This window comes from Jaculus jaculus, chromosome 4, assembly GCF_020740685.1.
Source record: "Jaculus jaculus isolate mJacJac1 chromosome 4, mJacJac1.mat.Y.cur, whole genome shotgun sequence".
Lineage (NCBI taxonomy): Eukaryota > Metazoa > Chordata > Mammalia > Rodentia > Dipodidae > Jaculus > Jaculus jaculus.
The window spans coordinates 77,107,965-77,130,863 of NC_059105.1; the positions used below are offsets into that span (position 1 = coordinate 77,107,965).

General features: G+C 35.7%; 1 protein-coding gene across 5 annotated transcripts in view; it reads left to right on the top strand.

Moving 5' to 3' along the window:
- The window catches only part of Kcnh7 (potassium voltage-gated channel subfamily H member 7), a 461,887-nt gene that overhangs the window by 325,287 nt on the left and 113,701 nt on the right, over positions 1-22,899 (top strand). For 2 of the 5 annotated variants that reach the window (XM_045147428.1, XM_045147426.1), the window contains exons 4-5: positions 16,919-17,347; positions 19,289-19,309. In XM_045147428.1, coding sequence (XP_045003363.1) covers positions 16,919-17,347; positions 19,289-19,309 — 450 coding nt within the window. Of the gene's footprint in view, positions 1-16,918; positions 17,348-19,288; positions 19,310-19,738; positions 19,763-22,899 lie in introns of all 5 variants that reach the window. The other 3 variants (XM_045147424.1, XM_045147425.1, XM_045147427.1) reach the window with 3 other exon arrangements.

Below are 22,899 nucleotides of genomic sequence, written 5' to 3' on the forward strand. Positions count from 1 at the left end.
ACCTTATCAAAGAGGCATGTGAAAACAGCCCTATATCTAGCACATGATAAAGAGTGAAAGTAGTAGCTGTACTTTGATAAAATCATAAGAAACAAAGAGCTGCATTTAAAAATTTATATTATCTTGAATCAGAACAGAATTTCCCCAAGAAATGGCATTTTAACAGTGTCCTAATAAAGATTAGGGTTTAACAGCCAACTAGTAGGGAAGTATCCACATATGAATTGTATGTGTTCATTCATTTATGTTACATCCTATAAACAATTTTTTTGTTTGTTTGTTTTTTGGGTTTTTTTTTGTTTATTTTTTGTTTGATTCTACATGTCAAATGCGTTCCCTAAAGCTCAGCTGTTACTTGTAACTTTCTTGTGTTTATTATTGTGTATAATTTGAAAGTGACATGTCTGTGTCTGGAGTTATTAGAGATTCAGCTTTCAAGAAAGTCATTAATTTCGCTGGAGAGATGGATTAGTGGTTAAGGTGCTTGCCTGGGAAGCCTAAGAACCCTGGTTTAATTCCCCAGTACCCATGCAAGCTAGATGCACAAGATGTTGCATGCATCTGGAGTTTGTTTGCAGTGGTTAGAGGCCCTTGTCTGCCCATTCTCTCTCTTTATCTGCTTCATACCTGCTCTCTCCATATAAATAAAATATTTTTAAAAAATAAAAAAAATTAAACAAATATATTAATGTAATAAAATTATAATATTTTGAAAGCTTTACCACAAACAACATCACACTTTATGAAAAATCTTTCAAAATCACTAGTTCATCCATCTTCCAAATGATATATTTAGATGCAAAATTAAACTACTGCTAAGAAAATTTCAATTCCCAAATATTGTCCTGTTCAAATCCCATCAATTTCAAGTTTGTTATGGTTCCTGCTGCCAAATTCAGTGGTTATTACATGATCTCTTGCAGTAAACTTTTGCTAATGCCAGCCTCTGTCTCTGTCATGATGTGTGTAAGAACAATTGTTTAGTGGTAGAGAAAGAGCCTCATTCATTTCCTTTATTGCTTTCTCAATTTCTACATTTTACCTACAGAATAATTGCCCTGTGAGGCCCATCAATTGAGTGGAAGAAAGAACCAATGGTGTGGTGCATCAGTAGCATGAAAGAATAGGGGATTTAGAACTAATGTGTTCCTTTAAAACTAAAATACAGATGGATAATTGAAACTCTGCTTCCCTAGCCAGAAGGAATCTACACACTAGATCCCAGGATATTATGCAAAATCTTTATAATGCCATTTTATCATCAGTTACAATGTCATGTTGATGCAGGATCTGGGGGTTCAGAAGGGATCCCAGAATTTATGAACACCAAGTTTTCTATTCTGTTCTATCTTTAATTATTAGTAAATATGGACTCAAGAAGGATAAATTATGAATTATCAAGTTTATTTAAGGGAAATCACTAATTGTGGGGTTTGGGAAACACAGTCATATGGAAAACTACATAGTTTGTAAGGTTCATTTAAGAGAAGTTGAGATCTTTAGAAAATAACTGGGAGCCGGGCATGGTGGCGCACACCTTTAATCCCAGCACTCGGGAGGCAGAGGTAGGAGGATTGCCGTGAGTTCAAGGCCACCCTGAGACTCCGTAGTGAATTCCAGGTCAGCCTGGGCTAGAGTGAGACCCTACCTCCAAAAACAAAAAAAAAAAAAAAAAAAAAAAAAGCAAACAAAGAAAATAACTGGGAAAGAATTGTAAGCACATGGAAAGTAGAATTTAGACGTGCATGTGAAGAGGCTCAGAAAGCACACATATAACACCAGCCATGTGCTGTCCTGAAGAAGGAAAGTATAGGGACACTCAGAAAGAACACACATGGCCGTGTGCTGTCTATAAGAGGAAAAGTGTCAAAGCAGGAAAGAAATTGAGGCTCTCTGAGGGGGGGGGGGAGAACTGAAATAAAGCTGCAAGCAGATGAACTTGAGAGAAACTGAGGCTTTTAGAGAGAAATTAGGGTAAAGCTGCAAATAATTGAAAAACAGAATCTAGGAGCTTGTGTATGGAGACCTAGGAGGAACCCACACAGCATCTGCCATGCATTTTTAGGGAGTTAAGAGAACAAATGGGTAGGCTCAATGGGAAAAAAATAATAATGAGAGGGCAGATATTAAAGAAAAGACTAAGATTCATAGGAGAAAGGAGTGATGAAGAGGGTTTTGCTCATGGAGACTCTGAGTTTAGAGTAACTCCACAGGTAGCAAGTCTAGAGTTGCTGACAGCACTCACTGTGGTAGATTCAGAGATTAGAGAAATATACATGTAATTATGAGAAGTTACCCTAAACTATATAGCAGAGGAGAGCAAAAAAGTTTAGTTCAAGAGACACATGTAATACCAGGCCAGACTCACGTGTATTCAGACTGCACAGAGTCAGAACCACCAGAGAGAGAAAGAGAGAGCTCTACTAGACACACACACACACACACACACACACACACACACTGAGGGTCATGTCCATAGAGAAGGAGGGGCTGGAAGGCTGCAGAGGCTGCAGCCTTTTCAGGTATGTAAGGGGAAGACCTGATTGGCTGGTAAGTTTGGAGGGTCAGCCCACCCAGGTAATGCAGTAGACTGTGGACAGTAAGGGACACTGTAGAAAAGTCGCAATCAAACATTTTTGCCAAGAGTTTCTGGTGCCAGGGTGAGCGAGCTGGCACCTCAAGTCGTGGTTCTCCTTGAGCCTCGATCCTTAACTGAAACTGCTTGACAAAGCCAGCTTTCTCCTATAATCCTTCAATGCCCTGGGAGGTCATGGCAAATCCAATGGCAATGCCACTCCTTACTTTCTAAATATGCCTTGTTCCCCTGTGGTGCAGTTGTCACTCACACATGAAATAACTCTATAGAGTCAAAATTATGCATAAAGAATTGTTTCCAGGCATTTCAGTCCCATTATTTACAACCAGGATATTGGATTTGATTGTACTCTTTTGTCATTCTATGCTATGTATTTCTCTTCACTTTGTCAGGTTTGAAGAACTGATTGTTAAATCAGGCAGAAAAGTTTAAAAGATTCAAATTATGCTTGATAGCTTCTGATTCTACCCAATTTTTACTTCATATTAGGTCTCATCTCTAGCAAAGCCTGATAATTTAGTTCCTTGAAAGTAAAATTTCACTGCCAATGGAAAATAGTTATTTTTGGCTATTTCAAATACAGTTTGATAGCCAGCCAAAACAAAGAAAAGGTGAGTGAAAAGGCAGGGAAAGAGAGGGGAAAAGAGAGAAGGAATAAAAGGAGAGAAAGAAGGGGAAAAAGAAGACCAAATTCAACGACAACAGCTTTTGCAAATAAATGTTAACCTCATAAAAACTGTTATTAATTTTAACCTACCATCCATCTGTAAGCTTGGCATCATGTAAAATAATCAGAAACAGACACACAGTTATGGTGACAGATATTATGAAGTTTATGAAAGCATATTTTAAACTGGAATGGCATTTTCTTTTAGTCAATTCTTAATCTTTTATTTAAATGAGAAAGTACACATGTGCATGCATGCCCAATATAAGTGAGATTTAAGCTAGAGTAATGAGGAAAAGTCATTGTGTGTTGAACATGTAAGTTTCTGTAAATTTACCTCCCTTTCATAAGATGTTGACAATGTAAAGGCAAATTTTGAAGTAAAATAGACATTTTAGTATATTATTTTTAAAGTATTTATTTTTATGAGTGAGAGCAGTAAGTAGAGAATGGGCATGGTAGGCCCTCTACCTAATTACTGCAAAGGAACTCCACTTGGCACAACACTTGGGCATCTGGCTTTACATGGATACTGGGGAATCCAACCGAGGTCCTTAGGTTTTGCAGGCAAATGCCACAACAACTGAGTAATCTCTCCAGCCCAAAACTAGATATCCCTTAAATAAAGTATTAGATTAAGCAATTGAGGTAAATATATTAAGCACACAAAAGGAAGATTTGTCATAAAAAGTAATATGAATAATTAGCTGAGTAAATCTGGATAACCAAAAAATTGTTTTGTATCAAACAGAGTATGAAAATTTTGTCAGTATATACATAAACATACACATACACACATTCACATGCAGCTATTTAGGGCCAGGAACTCTACATGGGAAAATTGTAACATAAATGCAAACATGTGTTTTTAGTTTTTCTGCTCAATATAATGGCTATGAAATATTTACACATAGAGAACACAACCAAATTATGTGCCCATAGTTATGCTCAACCAAATTATGTGTTCATGCTTAAGTTGAATGTCCTTAAGTATACTATGCTTATTATTTAAAATAAAATAATTTTGAGATTTTATTTTAAATTATTAATAAGTGCTCTTTGACTTTTGATTATTTTGATTTTTATTTGCTCCAACTGGCAGAGCTCCCTAGACCAGGCTAGCCACAAACTTTTTAAGAGGCACTCCCACCTCTACTTCTCGGTGCTGGGATCACAGGAGTGTGTCACAAGGCCCAGATAAAAAAGTATAGCTGAAGGTTACATTTCTTCTATTGTATATGATGACAAAATAGCATTATACTCTGATTCAAACACAAACATATAGACATATTGTAATCTGCTGAAACTTTCTTGAGATACTTAGGAAAACCTACCTTAAATAGCAACAACAACAAAGAACAAAAATCCTGATTTAACAACATACAAACAAAGAGAAAGGGAATATATTCTGGTTTTATATTGTTTTAAAACAAAATAGTTTGAGACAAATAAATGTTGAACTGAAATTTATCTTTGCAAACAGATTTTAAGTGGTAACATCACTCCTTCATCAGTATAAAGTATGTTGTGTCTAAATTTAGGTCTCCTTTGCTCACTGTCAAATCACTGCCAAAAAATACATGAGGAATTAAGATTGTACTAAAATTATTTTTCTAGCAAGCAAAAGGTTCCAGTTTAGTTTTCTTTATTTTCAGAAAGATAATGCCTTTTATCAAGTCAATAACTATATAGTATATCAAACTGTATTTTCTCACATATTCACAGTTCTCTTAGAAATTATTGCAAATCCACAGGACTCCTCCTGACTTTAGCCTTCAATTCTTTCCTTTGTTGTTTTTGTACCTCACCACAAAGGAGGGTTTGGGGTGGGAATTCCCTCATCAAGTGCATGTCACATCCTGCTGACAGAACCTAAGGGAAGCTAGAAGCTCCCCTTGGGATGCACGCTCTCCTCCAGTGGCTCCTTTCTTGCCAATGTTTTCTTCTGGCTCCTTCCTCTGTTGCTCATACTCAATCTGCTGAGAATAAATAGCCTACATTTCAACAGACACATTTTGTTTATGCCACATCATATTTTTTAAAAGTTTTAATGAGTTTAATTTGTTGCCAACATTTTAAAATTGGAACATTGCACATTAAAATTAGGATATCTGGCTTTAAAAAAATATGAATATCTTGCTATACACTCCAAATGTTTGTAATAAGCCAGTGCAAGATACTGGCCAGCCCATCCAGTGGAGTCTGTACTTTTCAACTTATTTTTCCTCATCTCTCCTTAATTTTTGTGTAAAGCTGGGTTTCTTGTTTTCTGTTTGGAGTTTCTTCACCTACGCCTATCCCCACTATGCCCATCATTACCCACACTATTCCATTTGAACTCTCAGTACTTAAATCTCTAGGCTGCCATTTACACTGATTCACATTTTTGAGTTAGACTCACTTCTCCATCATTTACATCCAGGGCCACCATACTCACTGCATATTCCAACTCAAGTTACTTAATCATGAGAAAACAATTAAGACAATTGACAAAACAAAGAGTTGGTTCTTTGAAAAAGTAAACAAGATTGACAAACCTCTGGCCAATTTGATCAAGCAAAAAAAAAAGAGATGCTTCAAATTAACAAAATTCAAAATGAAAAAGGAGAGATCACAACAGACATAAGTGAAATTGGGAGAATCATCAGGACTTATTTCAAAAACTTCTACTCCACAAAACTGGATAATGTGGAGGAGATGGATAAAATTTTGGATGCATACCATCTATCAAAGCTAAACTCAGAACAGATTAATCTCCTAAATGAACCTATCACACTCATTGAGATCGAAAAAGTAATAAATAACTTCGTCAAAAAGAAGAGTCCAGAACCAAATGGCTTCTCAGCTGAATTCTATCAAACCTTCATGGAAGATCTCAAACCAATCTTTCTCAAACTGTGCCACACAATTGGAGAACAGGAAAAGCTACCCAACTCCTTTTATGAAGCTAGTATCACCCTAATTCCTAAACCAGGCAGAGATGCCACAACAAAATAAAACTACCGGCCTATTTCCCTGATAAACTTAGAGGCAAAGATCCTGAACAAAATCCTCGCAAACTGAATCCAACACATTAAAAGTATTATCCACCTTGACCAAGTGGGATTCATCCCAGTAACACATGGGTGGTTCAATATATGGAAATCTGCCAATGTAATATACCACATAAACAAGGTTAAACATAAAAACCATATGATCATTTCGATAGATGCAGAAAAGGCCTTTGACAAGATACAACATCACTTCATGATCAAAACATTGGAGAGAATTGGCATGGTTGGTTCATATCTTCACATAATAAAGGCAATATACAAAGCTCCGAAGGCCCAAATAATACTTAATGAAGAGAGACTGGAGGAATTCCCATTGAGATCAGGAACAAGACAGGGTTGTCCACTCTCACCTCTGCTGTTCAATATAGTACTGGAAGTCCTAGCTCAAGCAATAAGACAGAGAAGGAAATAAAAGGGATACAATTTGGAAAGGAAGAAGTTAAGATAGCTCTACTCACTGATGACAAGACTATATATGTATATGAGACCTGAGAGACTCCATCCCAAAACTCCTGAAGGTGATTGACTCCTATAGCAAAGTAGCAGGATACAAAATCAATGCTCAAGTTACTTAATCAATATCAACATTTGCTGTGTCTCTCTTTTCCTCTGCTCTAACTTGCTCCCTCCCACCCCTCCATCCGGCTTTTCTTCTAGTGCTGTGGTTTCATCCTGGGCTTGCACATGCTAGACAAGGGCACTACCCCTAAACCACATTCCAGCTCCCCTGTTTCTATATTCCTAAGCACTGTTTATCTCCCAGAAGCTTCTTTCAGTGTTCATCCCACATGCACATCTTCCACATGGACCATGACAACTGTTCCCTGCAGGATCAAGACCTTTTCACAAATCACTATCTCAGGCCATAATTTCTTTAGTTATATCACATTACCTATAGTCTCATATATTTAGTTATTCAGTATATATGTCCTATGGAAGATACTATTATTTCTGGAAGATTTACCTTTCAAGTTAAACCTTTTCCCATCTCTGGTGATCACTGAACCCATCCTATCAGAACACTTCTTCAGTATTACATGTAATATTACTTCCCATCAGACAGCAGCTTATAGTAGTCAGCTGGTTGTAATTTTTACAATGTCTTTTATAAGATTCCAAACCCTGTGTATACATAATGCAACACATAATATGGTTTCTAATACTTCTTTAGTATCATTGCTCATCACATTCACCACAGCCTATATTTTAGTGAAATCTTTGAAATAACCTCTCATTATCTATTGCTATATTTGAATAGCATGTTGTCTTATTAGAATGCTATAATTTCTGTAGCAAAAGACCTTTCATCTGTGGAGAATTCCCATCTTGTCCAGTGGCTAGAAACCTTTCAGCTCTATTCAGAGTTACTATATCATCTTGGTAGCATTTTCAATATTTTGCAAATTAAGAATAACAGTACATATTTATAAAAGACATTAATAATTGCATGTTACTTTGGCATAAACTGATTAAATTATTGTGTTCTAATGAATGAACATTGACCAGATTGCCCACAGCAATGATTCTCCAAGAAGTAAGAATTTCGTCAACAGTCAATATGTTAAATATGCAAATTTTGGGTCCCCATGCTACAATACCTAATACAGAACATGGAAATTCAGTAATCTGTGATAAGTTCCAACCCTTATGCCACTCTGATGCCCCCAAAATTGTGAAAACCATGTTCTGTTTTAATATTTAGATTAAATTATAAAATTAATTTGAAGTGAAAGTAAATATACTTCACAAATTAAAAAAAAAATCAAAGAATTTAAAAAATATTTAATTTTTTATTTATTTGCACAGAGAGAGAAAGAGAGAGAATGGGTGTGTTGGGACTCCAGCCACTATAAACCAACTCCACTTTGTACATCTGGCTTAACATAGGTACCAGGGTATCAAACCCAGTCATGCTTTGTAGGCAAGTGCCTTAACTGCAAAACCATCTCTCCAGCCCCAAATCTAAGATTTCTGTAGGCTTTATCCTGACAGCAACTTTCAGAAATGAACTTTTCTATTTAATTTTATTAAGAGATCTTATTATCCTTTAAAAGATTAAAATACATACTCCAAAGAGATTTTACTTTTATGTATACTAAAAGTTTGAATTATCCTAAAAGCTTCAACCAAAGCTAACTTTATATACACAAAATTGCAGTTGATAATGTCGGCAATTATCTGTCGAATGTTAGCCACTGAGAACATCGTCATATGCTTTGGACTCAGTTAAAATAATTAACACATAAAATAGTCATTTATCTCAACAATTCAGCTACATTACCCCTTCAAATTTATCTGGTTTTAGACCCCAAGCTATGATACAAAGACATTTTCTGTATAGCTTATTTATGAAAGGGCTTTCACTGTGTGTTTACTATTCTCCACTGGAGCTGAAAACCATTCCTTAATTCAAAGATGATGAGCTGCAGTGCTAATATAGAATTTCCCACTCGGCACACATTACTGTTGAAACAATCTACTACTCAGATTTAATTAAAGGTTTTAGAATGTAACTAATGTTTACTGTTTCATCATGTGTTTGGAAATCTCTTTAGAGATTAAATTTGATAAAGAAAAAGGAACCATGGCATGACTGTAAACACAAATAGAGGAAAAGTTCAGTCAAAGTTGCAATAAATTTTGTCATATTCTCCTGAATATTTGGACAAAGGATATATTTCTAACATCAATAAGATTGTTTAATGTTGAAAATATTGTTTTATTCCATTTTCAATAATGGATGTTAGCAAACACCCAAACCAACCTACCCAGTAGCATCTGGCAGACTGTGTTACCTGGCAATATGTCAAACAAAGGCATTTTTTATCCATACAACATATGGAAGACTGGTCTATGTTTCATTCATGTTTTTGACATTCAATCCAGAGCTCCTGTGAATATGATGGCTTCAAGATCATCCAAGATCAATCCGGGCTATGATGTTATAACTTTCATGAAACTTGAACTGATTCTTAAATTTGGCACTTGGAAAAAAGAAATCTACAGAAAAAGAAACTAAGTAACAGGATGGGAAAATTATGCATTTATTAAAGTTATTTTAAACACATAGAGACCTAACTAGGCATATATAATTACTGGTATGTTACATTCATCTTCTCTTTCACTGAAAGATTTTTTTAACATGGAGTGGTGAAAAGCAGTTATCAGCTTGCGCTGTCTTCTTCCTTAACTCCCTCTTCCAAATCTGTGTTTTCTGTCTTTCTGTTGTCATGACAGCATGTCCAGATTTGAAGCCGTGCCTTTAAGACACCAGCTGCATGTTTTATCATGTCTGGAAAGGCACACTGTTGCTTCTGCTATGATCTTTCTCATGCCTTGCTTTGGCCTCATTTTCCCTCTGTCTCCATCAAGCACATTGAAATTCACATGTCTTTCTTCAAGATTCCAATTTGCTGAATGCTCATTGCCATCTTGTAAGGTCTTGCTTTTTCGAGTACCCCACTCTCAAGGATGTAGCATATGAGTCTTTATTTTTACTGCTTTTTCTGATAACATCTTCTTTAAAGGATACTGTGTTTGACTATTTTCAAGTTTACTAGGCCTGTGAACTCTCAGAACTCTCTTTCTCTCTTCTTCAGTAGGACCAATATTACACTGGCTGTACTGGTCTACATGCCAATTACTAAACAAGGTAGCCACTTTATCAGTACTAAATTCATACTGAAAGAGCCTTTGTCTCAGTGTAACTACTAGTGAAAACCTTTTATAGTGCTCTGGGCTGTTCTTATAGACAGTGTGATACATCTCCTTAAGAAATAGTAAACACTTATCTCCCTACATAATACTTCAATGAAAAGTATATCATAAAAAGAAAAGACAAAAATATCTTCAGATTTTCTCATCAAATTTGAGTTTTAAAATTTCTATTTTACTATGAATTAAAACCATACTCCTCTACATATCCAAAGATATCTAGCTGGAGAATTTCTCACACTGAGTTTAAGGTTTTAACTGTCAGCTATATGAAAAGTTACATTGAATCAGTTCACACATCTAACAAATGACTATAGATTTAATTTATAACTTTTTAGTCCAAAAGACAGTACTCTCTCTTCCTCTCCCCCTCCCCCTCCCCCCTCCACCTTCCCCTCCCCCTCCCCTTCCCTCTCCCTCTCCCACTCTCTTATTCTTTCTGTATGGACACTCCCAGGATACCTTGCTCCTGAATATGAAAGCCCAGCTTCTGGGAAAAATGACTGCAGAACATATATCGAAGTCTGCCTCTTTTAAGGTCCAAGTATCTTCCTCATCAAAGGTAGAAATTGCCTTACACAGGGTCAATCATATTTCTTAAGGAATGACCAAAGCAGAAACTTGAGTGATACAGATTCAAGGGCCAATTACCTTGGCTTCAAATTAGCAACAGTGAGTGTAGAAAAAAAAAATTGAATCTTGGAGTAATGTGTTCTAAGGCAGTGGTGGAGGGCATGTGAGAGTCAGCACTGCAGCAAGGCATGAGTGTAACTATAGCAGCAGCAGCAACTCTAAGGGACGAGATTCCAACTCCTAAGGTCCCTGGAGGTGGGCGGAAGCTTCAGGTGCATTTCAATAGCAGTGTAATTTAGACTTCCTAGTCCTTCTTTAGAGCTGTAGCTCCAAAGGGCACTTCCCAAGAAACCTCCTAGCAGTCTTTTTCAGTGATCCAATCTAACCCCACTCCTAGTCCTCTGCTTCCATTTCTCACAGGATCTCATTTCGCTCAGCACCAACAAGTCCTCCCCTTGCCTCACTATAGTCTCTCTTTGCTTAAGTTTCTCTCCACTTATCAGTACATAATTCCATTAATTCACATGCATAAGGTTTAGTAGTAAAATTATTATTCACTGTTCTGAATTTGAAGAAGAATTGGAATCAAAGAAATAACATACAACTTATTTATTTATATTAAATAATTATTTATCTAAATAACTTTTTTTATATTTAAATAATTTGTGACTAGGTCCAACAAATAAGAAAATTTTATGGAAATAAATTTTAAAAAGAAAGATTATCATATCTAATATTCTTATATATCAATACCATTTGGAATTAAAGTTATGTGTTCAAATTTAATTTTGTTCTTAGAAGTAGTTTACTTTTCCTTCTAAGAATGTATAAGACTTTTTTCTCCTTAGTCCAGATTTATTGAGTAGTTTAGATATGTGAGATGAAAAAGTGTCTTCTATAATTATTCAAATTCAAAAGCAAATATAAGATTGGAAGACAGATTACAAATAATTTTTTGAGTCTACAGCAGAAGTACACTCATCTGTGTTTTATATTCTATGCTTGAAAGTGCTAACACAGAGCAAATTTCTCAATGTGTATTCTTTCTGGATGAACTACAGTGAGACAACTAAATCTGTAATGCAATATAACATGATCATATTAGCCTACTGATGCAGAAAAGACCATCTGTACCACCTTGGATATGACAAAACTGTAAGATCAAAATTAATGCCTGGGTAGTTATTAATTTAAGAAAGCCAGTGGATTGTTTTTAAGAGGGGAGGACAATATAACTGATGAAAAGTGAAAAGAAGTAGGCCTTGACCTTCAGTGAATTATAATAAGCTTGCAAAATTGATTTGTAAACTATAATTCAATTTCATGTGCATTAAAAACTAATCAAATAGCTGAAGCAGTTCACTGATTTTTAACGTAACAATGTACTTGCACATATAAATGTTAGCAGAACTATGTAAAATGCTTTTAAAACAATTATTTCCATGCAAGGTACTTAATAATATTTGTACACTTTGGTTACTCTAATCTTTGCATATTAATTCACAACACAATACCTAATGTGCTTGGTATTTTTTCCTTGCATTGTGTCATATATTTTTACCAGTGAGATAAAGCCTATTTAAATTATATTTAACACTGTTAATTCCTAGACCACAAATGAAATTTACAATAATAAATTAAGCTGCTTAATTCTACAATGTCCTCCAACAGGCATTTTATGTAACTCTACTTGCTAGGTGACAAGTAGCTTAAAGACAATTCCATGACCCTCTGGACTTAGAATAGAAACAATTAACAGCCTCTGTGAAATGATGACATTACAATAGGAGATGCTTCATGTATTTAGGGCATGATATATATAGTTCATTATTTGTTCATTTCTAATCAGTCATTTCCAGTAATTAGGAGTAAATACAGTTCCAAAAGTTAAGATTATCTAATTTTTTATGGCCAGAATAATGAAATATTCTAGATATTTCACAGTCTAAATTAAGCACATCATCAACTCAATTTAGAATGTGTCTATGAAAATCCATTCCCATGTTCAGATATTCTGTCAATGGTGAGCAAAATAGACAGGATCATCCATTACAAAGCCCCCACTACTGGGGGCGGGGGGCAAGAAAATGTTAATCAGGAAATAACTGAACCTATAATGATTTTATGTGATGAAAACCATGAAAAGGGGCAGTTCTGGTTCAGAAGGAAGGAAGAACTTCTCTGAGGAAGTTAATTTGGGGCTATAGTCTAAAGGATGATCTAAATGGGCAGCACAGATCGCACACAAGGAAGCCCTGAATCTGAAAGCAATACAACCCTCCAGAGGAATCAGAAAGTAGCAGGGTGGAGATAGCTTGTCTTCTGTCTCATGGTAGGAAGTTATAAAGGGAAATGAGTGATAGTCCACTTGATGTGATGTGAATTTTTTTAAAGATGAAAATGATTCTTGAGGGCATGGTCAATGCTGCTGAGAATATATGAAAAGTGATTTCATTTCCTCTTGCAAAAAATCGGTTGTGCTATTCAGAGGAGATTACACTTCAGGAAAGCAGTAAAAGGAGAGGGAAATGAAATAGATAAGAAATTGATATTGGTTGGCTATAGGGATTGAGTGGGACAAAGAACAGTATCTAGGATGGTCCTTAATTCTCAGGCTTATCTAATTAGATGGAATATAATGTTATACATAAATAAATACCAGGGTACATCAGGTAGTTTGGACTTTAGGATTTGCTTGTGAGATTTTTGAAGTGTCTTAAAGAATTTTAAGTGGAAATTTGGTGACGCCATTAGATACACATGAATGGTACTCAAGATGGAAGTCTTGCCTAGATATATAAATCTATAGTCATTGGATTAAAAGCAAGATTAAAAATATGTACTAGTGGCTGGAGAGACAGTTCAGTGATTAAGGGAATTGTCTGCAAATCTAACAACCCAGTTCCCCAGTACCCAGGTAAAGGCAGATGCATAAAGTGGCACATGCATCTGGAGTTTGTTTGTGATGATTAGAGGCCCTGACATGCTGATTCTTACTCTCTCTGTCATCTGTCTGTATCTCTCTTCTTGCAAATAAAAAGATAAGTAAAATAACATGTTGGGTCATGATATGCAGAGACATTTATTGTACCAATAACTGTGGGCTAACTCCACAATGCACGACCCATTCACATCAACAAGGAGGGTCCAATGGGAGGGGGTAGATCATGTATGAGCCTAAACAATGGTACCAAACTGCCTGTGTTTGCTGAAAAGAAAACTAATAAATTAAATTTTAAAAAAATATGTATGTAGATCTACTAGAAAAATGTATTTGAGGGACTGGAGAGATTGTTTAGCAGTTAAGGCACTTGCCCAAGAAGCCTAAGGACCCAGGCTCAATTCCCCAGTACCCATATAAGCCAGATGCACAAGGTGGCACATGCCTCTGGAGTTCATTTGCAATGACTAGAGGCCTTGGTACACCTATTGTCTCTCTCTCTCTCTCCCTCCCCCTCTCTCTCTCTCTCTCTCTCTCTCTCTCTCTCTCTCTCTCCCTGTCCTTCTTTCTCTCTCAATAAATAATAAATCAAAATTTAAATATATTTGACAGTGCTTGCCTAGATATAGTCTACTGGATGTGATGTGAATTTTTTTTTATTTTTAATTTTTTTGTTTATTTTATTTATTTATTTGAGAGCTACAGACAGAGAAAGAAAGAGGCAGAGGGAGAGAGGAGGAGAGAATGGGTGTGCCAGGGCCTCCAGCCACTGCAAACGAACTTCAGACATGTGCGCCCCCTTGTGCATCTGGCTAACGTGGGTCCTGGGGAGTCGAGCCTCGAACTGGGATCCTTAGCCTTCACAGGCAAGCGCTTAACCGCTAAGGCATCTCTCCAGCCCTGATGTGATTTTTTAAAGATAAAAATGAAAATGATTTTTATGGAGATGGCCAAAGATGCTGAGAATATATGAAAAGTGATTTATATTCCTATTGAAAGAAACAAGTTGGATTATCCATAGGAGTTTACACTGAAGGAAAGCAATAATGGATTGAAAGTTCATATATTTAAAGACTGCATCTAATGCCCATGTATTTGAAAGAATGCAAAAAAGGTGTAAAGTATTATAGTTTAAAGACATGCTGAATTTCCAGAACTGCAGTATTTAATTCTACAATCATGTAATGAATGATATGAGCCTCAGTTACCATGCTAGGAAAATAATTCACACTTAACAGTGCTTAGAATAGCTTTAGATTACAGATAACAGTTTATATGCTTGTTTTTACCTTTCTATTTTCTTTGTAAGTGAAAATTTCATTTGCTTTCTTTTTTAACTTTATAAAAGTAATGTATGCTCAGTGCAAAAAAACAAACAAGAGAGAGATATAAGAAGGATCTGAGGGGATAGAGAGATACCCAGGTTCAATTCCCCAGTCCCTACATAAAGCACAAAGTGGCACATGCAATCAGGAGTTCATTTGCAGTGGCTAGAGGCTCTGGTGCACCCATTCTCTGTATGACTGCCTCTTTCTCTCACTCTCTCAAAATCATTAATAAAATATTTTTTATCCAGGTGTGGTGGCACACACCTTTAATCCCAGGACTCAGAAGGCAGAGGTAGGAGAATTACCATGAGTTTGAGATCATCCTGAGACTGCACAGTGAATTCCAGGTCAGCCTGTTCTAGGTCACTTTCTCATTGCAGGGACAAATACCTGACAGAAGCAACTTCTGAAAGAAAAAGGGCTTGATTTTGCTTACAGTTGCAGAGGATGGAGTGGAGCAGAAATATAGTCAAATCTCACATCAGCAAGTAGGAGTCAGAGAGCAGGGAATGGGATGCAGGCCATAAAATCCCAAGGCCCAGGTAGTAGTGACACACTCCTACTGCAAGGCTCTGCTTCTGAGAGGTTTCACAACATCCCTAGACAGCCACCAGCCTGTGATTAAGTATGCAAACACAGGAACCTATAGGGATTCATACCTTTAAAGCCCCCAAGATAAAATGCATATTTTCTCTAATTCCAGGCACACTCACTGAGCTAATCAACATTTAGAAGTTTGGAGTGTCTTCCATATTTTTTTCTCTACTGCCATTCAAGTAATACTAACATAGTACTCCTATATGGACTCAGAACTCACTTGTTATCTTAGAATGTGAAAGAGAGAAGAGAGACAGAGAGAATTAGTGTTTTAGGGCCTCCAGTCTCTGCAAATGAACACCAGATGCAAGCACAACTTTGTGTATCTGGCTTCATGTAGGTACTGGGTAATCAAACCAGGGTCATTAGGTTTTGCAAGCAAGTGCCTTAACAACTGAGCCATCTCTCCAACAAACAAATAACATTTCCATTCAAATATTCTCCTTCTAATGAAAATGTGCACTAGTGGTATCTTAAATATGAGTTACTGTACCATGTGAGAAGCATAATTTTTCGATTCTAGTAAATGGTTAGCAGAATTCTTTGCTGGCACTAGATGTTGTGCTTCCTCTCCTCCCCTATTTACTGCTAAACTGAAGGGTAGAAAGATAAATTCCTTTTCTTTTATTTACCAAGTTTATTACTAACATGTTTATTTAGCTAATATTTTAATGCTGAAGATTTGTTTGTATGTATTAATTAATATTTAATTTTTAATATCCATACTTTAATGTTTATATTTAGTTATTTTTATATGTAGTACCCACTCTGGTATATGTATTACATTCTATGCCACACTCTTGGATTTTGGAAAAAAAATAACAAATTCTGAATAAATAAATAAATAAATAAATAAATAAATATTTTTATATCTCTTTTGGCAACCAAGAATTCCAGGTAAACTGAGAACCCCTCAGTATATATCTGACCCCATTTTGATGACTTTACCCACCCAAACTCATCTCACAACCGGATACAATACAACATTCAACAAATATCAAGTCTATTTCAAACCCTACTTCACTTCTTTCCTTCCTACTCCCACACCTTTACAATACCTGCTGCCCACCCCACACATGAATCACACTCATGGCCATGACTTTTCCTGAATATAAGATGGCTAGGTTTTTTATTTTATTTTTTGTTACAACTGGGTGTGCAGTGAATACACATTTTAAATTAATTAAAAATAAAAGTCTCTTGTCATTAAATAATGTTTTCATGTCATGGGGGTGTTATATAATTATAAAAACATGACAAAACCACAATATTCCCAATTCCAAATATAGCTGAGTAAATAATTGATTAGTAATTATTTTTACATGGTACTTAAATATCAGTCATTAAAGGTTTTTTGTTTGTTTAAAAGATATACTCATTGTTTTAAGGAATGCCTATTTTTCTTTCTTTTTTCCCTTTCTCTCTCTCATTGTTTTACTCCCTTTGTAGGTAAACTTTTTGGGTTCAAATTCCCTGGTTTGAGAGTTCTCACATATAGAAAGCAGTCCCTACCACAGGAAGACCCAGATGTGGTAGTCATAGACTCATCAAAGCACAGTGATGACTCAGTGGCCATGAAGCATTTCAAATCTCCCACGAAAGAGAGCTGCAGTCCCTCTGAAGCAGATGATACAAAAGCCTTGATCCAACCCAGCCAATGTTCTCCTCTGGTGAACATATCAGGACCTCTGGACCATTCTTCTCCCAAAAGGCAATGGGACCGACTCTACCCTGACATGCTGCAGTCCAGTTCCCAACTAACTCACTCCAGATCAAGGGAAAGCCTCTGCAGCATACGAAGAGCATCCTCAGTTCATGACATAGAAGGGTTCAGTGTGCACCCCAAGAACATCTTTAGAGATCGACATGCCAGTGAAGGTATGGTTGTGATTTATTTTAACACTAAAACATACTTTAGTGGGTCAGGAAAGATTGTTTTTATGATACTTTAAAGTTGAACATTAATATTTGTGTCTCAAAAGAAGAAATGTGATTAAAAGCTATTAAAAATGTTAATCATACATTCAGAATCATTTCTCATTTCCTCTTTGAACCCTAGTGAGTAATTTGGTTCCTTATGGTTTTTTATCTGTGTTTCTGACATAGTATAACCATTATGTGCATATTTCATGGAGTGCTAATTAATTAATGCTTAATTTAAGTAAGATGTGGTTAAGTGATGAAAATGATCCTCTTAAGCATAATTAATAGTGCTGTATTTAGCAAATAATCATACTCTGGAAGAAAGAACAGAACGGTGTCCTCACAGGAAGGAGTATGCTATTGATCAACAAGGATGGGGAATAGTTAGGAGGAAGAAAAAGTTTAGAAGGGTTAATCCACCAACCAACTTGAAAAACAAAGTCATCCCTATTTTATTAGCAAGAGTGAAAGTAGGGATTCTTAAAGCATCAATGGAACAAGTCACCCTTAGCATGATAACAGATAGCACTGGTAAACTATTTACTCTGCCTGAGGCAATGTTGGTGCTTAACACACATTTAGTCTCATTTAATTCTAATAGCAAATCTGTAATTTAGGAACCAGTTTTAACCCAGTTTTATAGATGACTAAACTGCTTTATGTGGGTAAAATAAATCATTGGCCCAAGAGTGTTGGAGCCTGACTAGATCCTCAAATCCAGGGCTGCCTCTTTCTAGGAACTTCAAATCCATGCAACGATTTTCCTCCCTCATCTTGCTCCATGAGATCTCATTACAAGTGTGCTATGCTGAGTCCTCAGAATCCGGGGACCTGAGTATCCTGCATGCCCACACCAGTCCTTCTCTTCATTTCTGCATAATTAGATCCTTGAAAGGCTTTCAGCTCTTTCTTTTAAGTGCCATGCTCACCTAAACTGCTGCCAGCTGTCTTCTATAGAATTAATCTGAACATGAGGCTCCTAGGCACACTAGGCACTTTACTAAGTGACCATAGTTGATCTGGGGAGATAGGTCAGTCCGCAAAGTGCTGACCATGCAAGTAATGCAGAGTTTGTGGGTTCAGGAGGAGTACCCAAAAATTTATGAACCCCAAGTTTTGGTTCTGTCCTACCCTTATTATTTTTTTTTTAATTTATATGCAAGCAGAAAGAGAGGGAGAAAGAATGGGTGTGCCAGGGCCTCTAGCCACTGCAAATGAACTGCAGACTCATGTACCATCTTGTGCCTCTGGCTTTGTGTGGATACTGGGGAATCAAACTCAGATCCTTAGGCTTCATAGGCAAGCACCTTAACTGCTAAGCCATCTCTCCAGCCTGTGTCCTACCTTTAATAAAGAATTAATAAAGATGGACTCAAGAAGGATAAATTATTAAGTTCATTTAAGGCAGAATCACAAATTGTGGAGTTTATTTAAGGGAGATTGGGATTTAAAAGGAACTGGGGTTTTTAAAGAGAAATTAGAATAAAGTTGCATGTTTAAGGCAGGTTCTCACTGTAGCCGAGGCTGACCTGAAATTCACTCTGTATTCTCAGGTTGGCATTGAACTCCCAGCAACAAACTCAATATGGTAACTAAAATGACCAGAATATTCTTAGTGCTGATCATATTAGTCATCCTTAGAAAATATATTGAATCCTGTCAGGAGTGGTAGAATGCTTGTAATTCCAGCACTCAGGAAGCAGAGGTAGGAGGATTGCTGGTATTCTAGCATTTACAATTTACCTCATTGAGTAGTTCACAATATTAATTTCAATGAAAGACATTTTCATAATTATATCCTGTTGTCTCTGTTTCTACTTAGGTAATTTGGTTGGTATAATTTTAGTCTTCTCTTTTTATATTTTTCTCTCTTTTATCCTTATATGCTCAAAACAGACAATGGTCGCAATGTCAAAGGTAAAGTACAAACTCAAATTTCACCATCTGATGCTTCAAGTGCCCTTGACTCGGCATGTTAACTTGCCTGCTGTTGCCCTGTTTGATGCCACATCTTCATGCTGCCCTTAACTAGTCCAGGTGCCTGGTGGAGACATCACGGCTTGATTTTGCTGGAGACTGTTACTTTCTCAGCTGTGTCATCAAAGTGATTATGAACACCTTTTTTTCTGTAAAAAAAAAAAATGTAACCTTAGATGACAGAGAACACTTCATAAATATTTAAATCATTTAAAAAGAGAAAAATATCAAGCTAAATATATCCCAGCATATAAGAAGCACATAAACTACTTCAGGGCTTCTTTCTCGAATACAAGATTAAATAAAATGAACAAAGTGCTATATGACAGCATCACTTTACTTCTTCCTTTTTTGTTTCCCTAAAACTAGTTTCACGATCGTGGATGGCAGGGGGTATGGTTTTCAGCTTACTGTAGTAGTATACTGTACATGCATGCCACCCATTTACTATTTTCCTATATTTTTATCATTTATAATTGTGTCCTATATTAGTCTGAAATCACTGGCATGACCTACAGCTATCACAGGGTAATGTTAATTGGACAATATTTTGGATTAATTTGGATTTGGTGAAGCATTTGAAAATCAGTTCTGTTTCCTACTATATCACATATATAAAGGAATAAAAAACAAATAGTCATATAATTCTCATCAAGTTGAAAACTCTTTTGGCTTATCTTTTTACCTTGGCCATGCATGCTGCTGTGGGTGTGCAGATAGTGACAGTGACTCATTTTGTGCATGTATGTTGCATGAACATGTCTCCACCAGTGACCATCATTACTTAGAACTTACTGTCTTGACCTCTTTTGTATGTCACTAGTAATCTGACCACTGTGCAATTTTGTGTATTGATTACTTGCTTACTTTCCTAATGACTTCAGCACTAATGATGGTGATGAATTAATAGCACTAGACACCAATGATGTCATGTATTCCACAGCTCAGGATAATTTGAAAGTAAGGGATTTAAAGGAATCTTCATCCTCACTTTATTTTTTAAGCACTGGAAAAAATGCTCTATGCATGTGGCCTCCAATAGAGTGATGGGGTTTTATCTACATAATGATTCTGTCTACTGTAAGGTCATAGTAACCCAAGATAACAGAGAACACTTCATAAAAATTTAAATAAGTTAAAAAGAAAAAAAACAAGCAAAACATATTCCAGCATATAAGAAGCACATAAACTACTTCATAGTTGTATAGTATGTATAGTGTATAATATAGGAGTAGTAGTACAGTATGTAAGGAGCATAGTAGTATCAGCTATAGGATTTAGCTGACATAATTCAGAATATATTCTCAAGAAACAGAATGCAATGCAGTCTTGTCTATTTGCTTGAATGGAATATGACTAGTTTCAGATTAGTAAATTAGTAGACATGAATTTTTCAGTGACTTTTAAACTGATGTAAGAAAGGTATATAATTTGGTTAAAATAGTTGGAAAAATGGATTGACTTATCTACCAAACTAATAGTTCAAGGATAATGACATAGCTCAATGGTAGAACACTACCTACCCTGTGACAGAATCTCGTTTGATCCCTGGCAAAAGAATGAATGAACTAACTAACGAACTAAAAAGTTAAATAAGTATTATGATTTAAAAAGTCAGTAGTTCATCAATTTGTCAATATAATTTTATTTTAATTCCATCACATAATCAATTTAACCAATCCTTTATACACACCCCTACTCCATTTTGTAATAGCAGTAATCTAAACAAAACAGCTCTTATTATGTACATATATTTCATATGGCACACCAATTTTACAGTCACAGTTTTCACAAAACAACTACTATATTAGATACAGAATTATACATTAAGTATTCTTTAAAAATGTTGGGTTTGCTTTGAAGCCAGATCTAAGTAAAGGACTGGAAAATTAAAGATCCAACTCTACATTGCCTAGAGTATAAAATGCACAATTATAGTTAAGATTTCAATATCTACTTCGTCCAAAAGAAATTCTTTACAAAAGAACATAGATAACTTGAAAATGCAGGTGGAAAGTTTGCAAGATTACCTTGTTTATTCTCTTGAATGCAGGTTCTGCCTGATTCCTTTGTGTTATCTTCATTTTCCAAAGTTGCAATACTTTAACTTTACTGGGAAGTCTGTTTCATCCCTAACGCAGAGAGAGCTAATGAAATCCTTCTCCCTATAATATACTTCCATCCCCTCCATCTTACTCCACTAGGCAGTGATATTCTGTCCATTATAGATCTTAACATCAAACACCACAATCAGATCATAGCAAATTGGCACTTGATGATTTTTTTATGTAACTTCTCATGTAACTAAGTAATTGCTACCTAACCATCTTTCTTAAGATCTCTTTTCATTTTACCTTTAATAAATTTGTTTATCATTCTGACACCTTAGAATGACACTTCAGAGCATTTCAAGGAGTAGAATAGTTTTGTTTCTTTTTCAAATAAATTGCATGATTGATGTCTGTATTATTGTTTTGGGTAACACCTCTAGCATGTGAAAGGGCTACTCAGTCTTACCACATTCACTCATAAACCACCTCAAACTTAGTTCTGCATTCAAATTTAACAAAAAATTTATCCCACTTACCTTTTAGCAAGTTATTAACAAAATTATATCCCTAGATTGTTTCTCAAGTATCCCTGATTTCCTGTTACATTGTTGTGCTCAGTTTCCAACTTGTCCATGAGGATAGCATGAGTCAGAAACAACACTGCTCACAATATTTTTTAACAGCATTCAGCTCTCTAGCCAGGAAGGCTGTCATACAGAAAATAAATAAATGATATGGCACAATTTGTTTCTCATAAATTATGCAATTACCCACAATTCCATGATTTGATAAGAATTTGCAAATTGATTTTCAGTAATGACAATTTTCTTTTGCAAATTATATATCAGGCAGTGGAACAGAATTTGTGGATATTGAAGCCAAGTAATTTAAAGAGCACTTCTCACATGTCATTCTAAGTGTCCCAGTTGCTCCTTGATGCTTATTGACAGAGTTCCTTGGAAAAGCTTAAATACACATGCTCCATGCTCCATTTGCATGATCCTTAATGTGAAGATGCTTCAGTAATCTGAGTTTTATTAAACATTAACAAAATGAACTCAGTGCCCAATATTACACAAAGATACAATGATTTTCACACAACTTTAATTCAATTGATTTCCTTCTTTCATGTTGCATTTGGCCTTCACAAGTTAAAAAATTACATGGCAATATTATTTTAATATATAATTCTCAGAAATACTTTTAGTACTATCAAAAAAGAATACATTCTCCATTAGCATCTAACTTGATCTATTTATAATCTCATCATGTAGACTCTAAATGTGTTTGATCTGAAATTCTTCCCAATTATTGTTTACTTTTCTTTGTAGATAGAAAGCGTAGCCAACTTTATGGTTAATCAGACACTTGTAACATATTAAGACTTTTTCCAGCTCTTGATTTAGTTTACCTCATTACCTGCTTTCCACCTTCTCCTACTATAGGATAAATGCAATCTGGTCATCCCTCTTACAAATT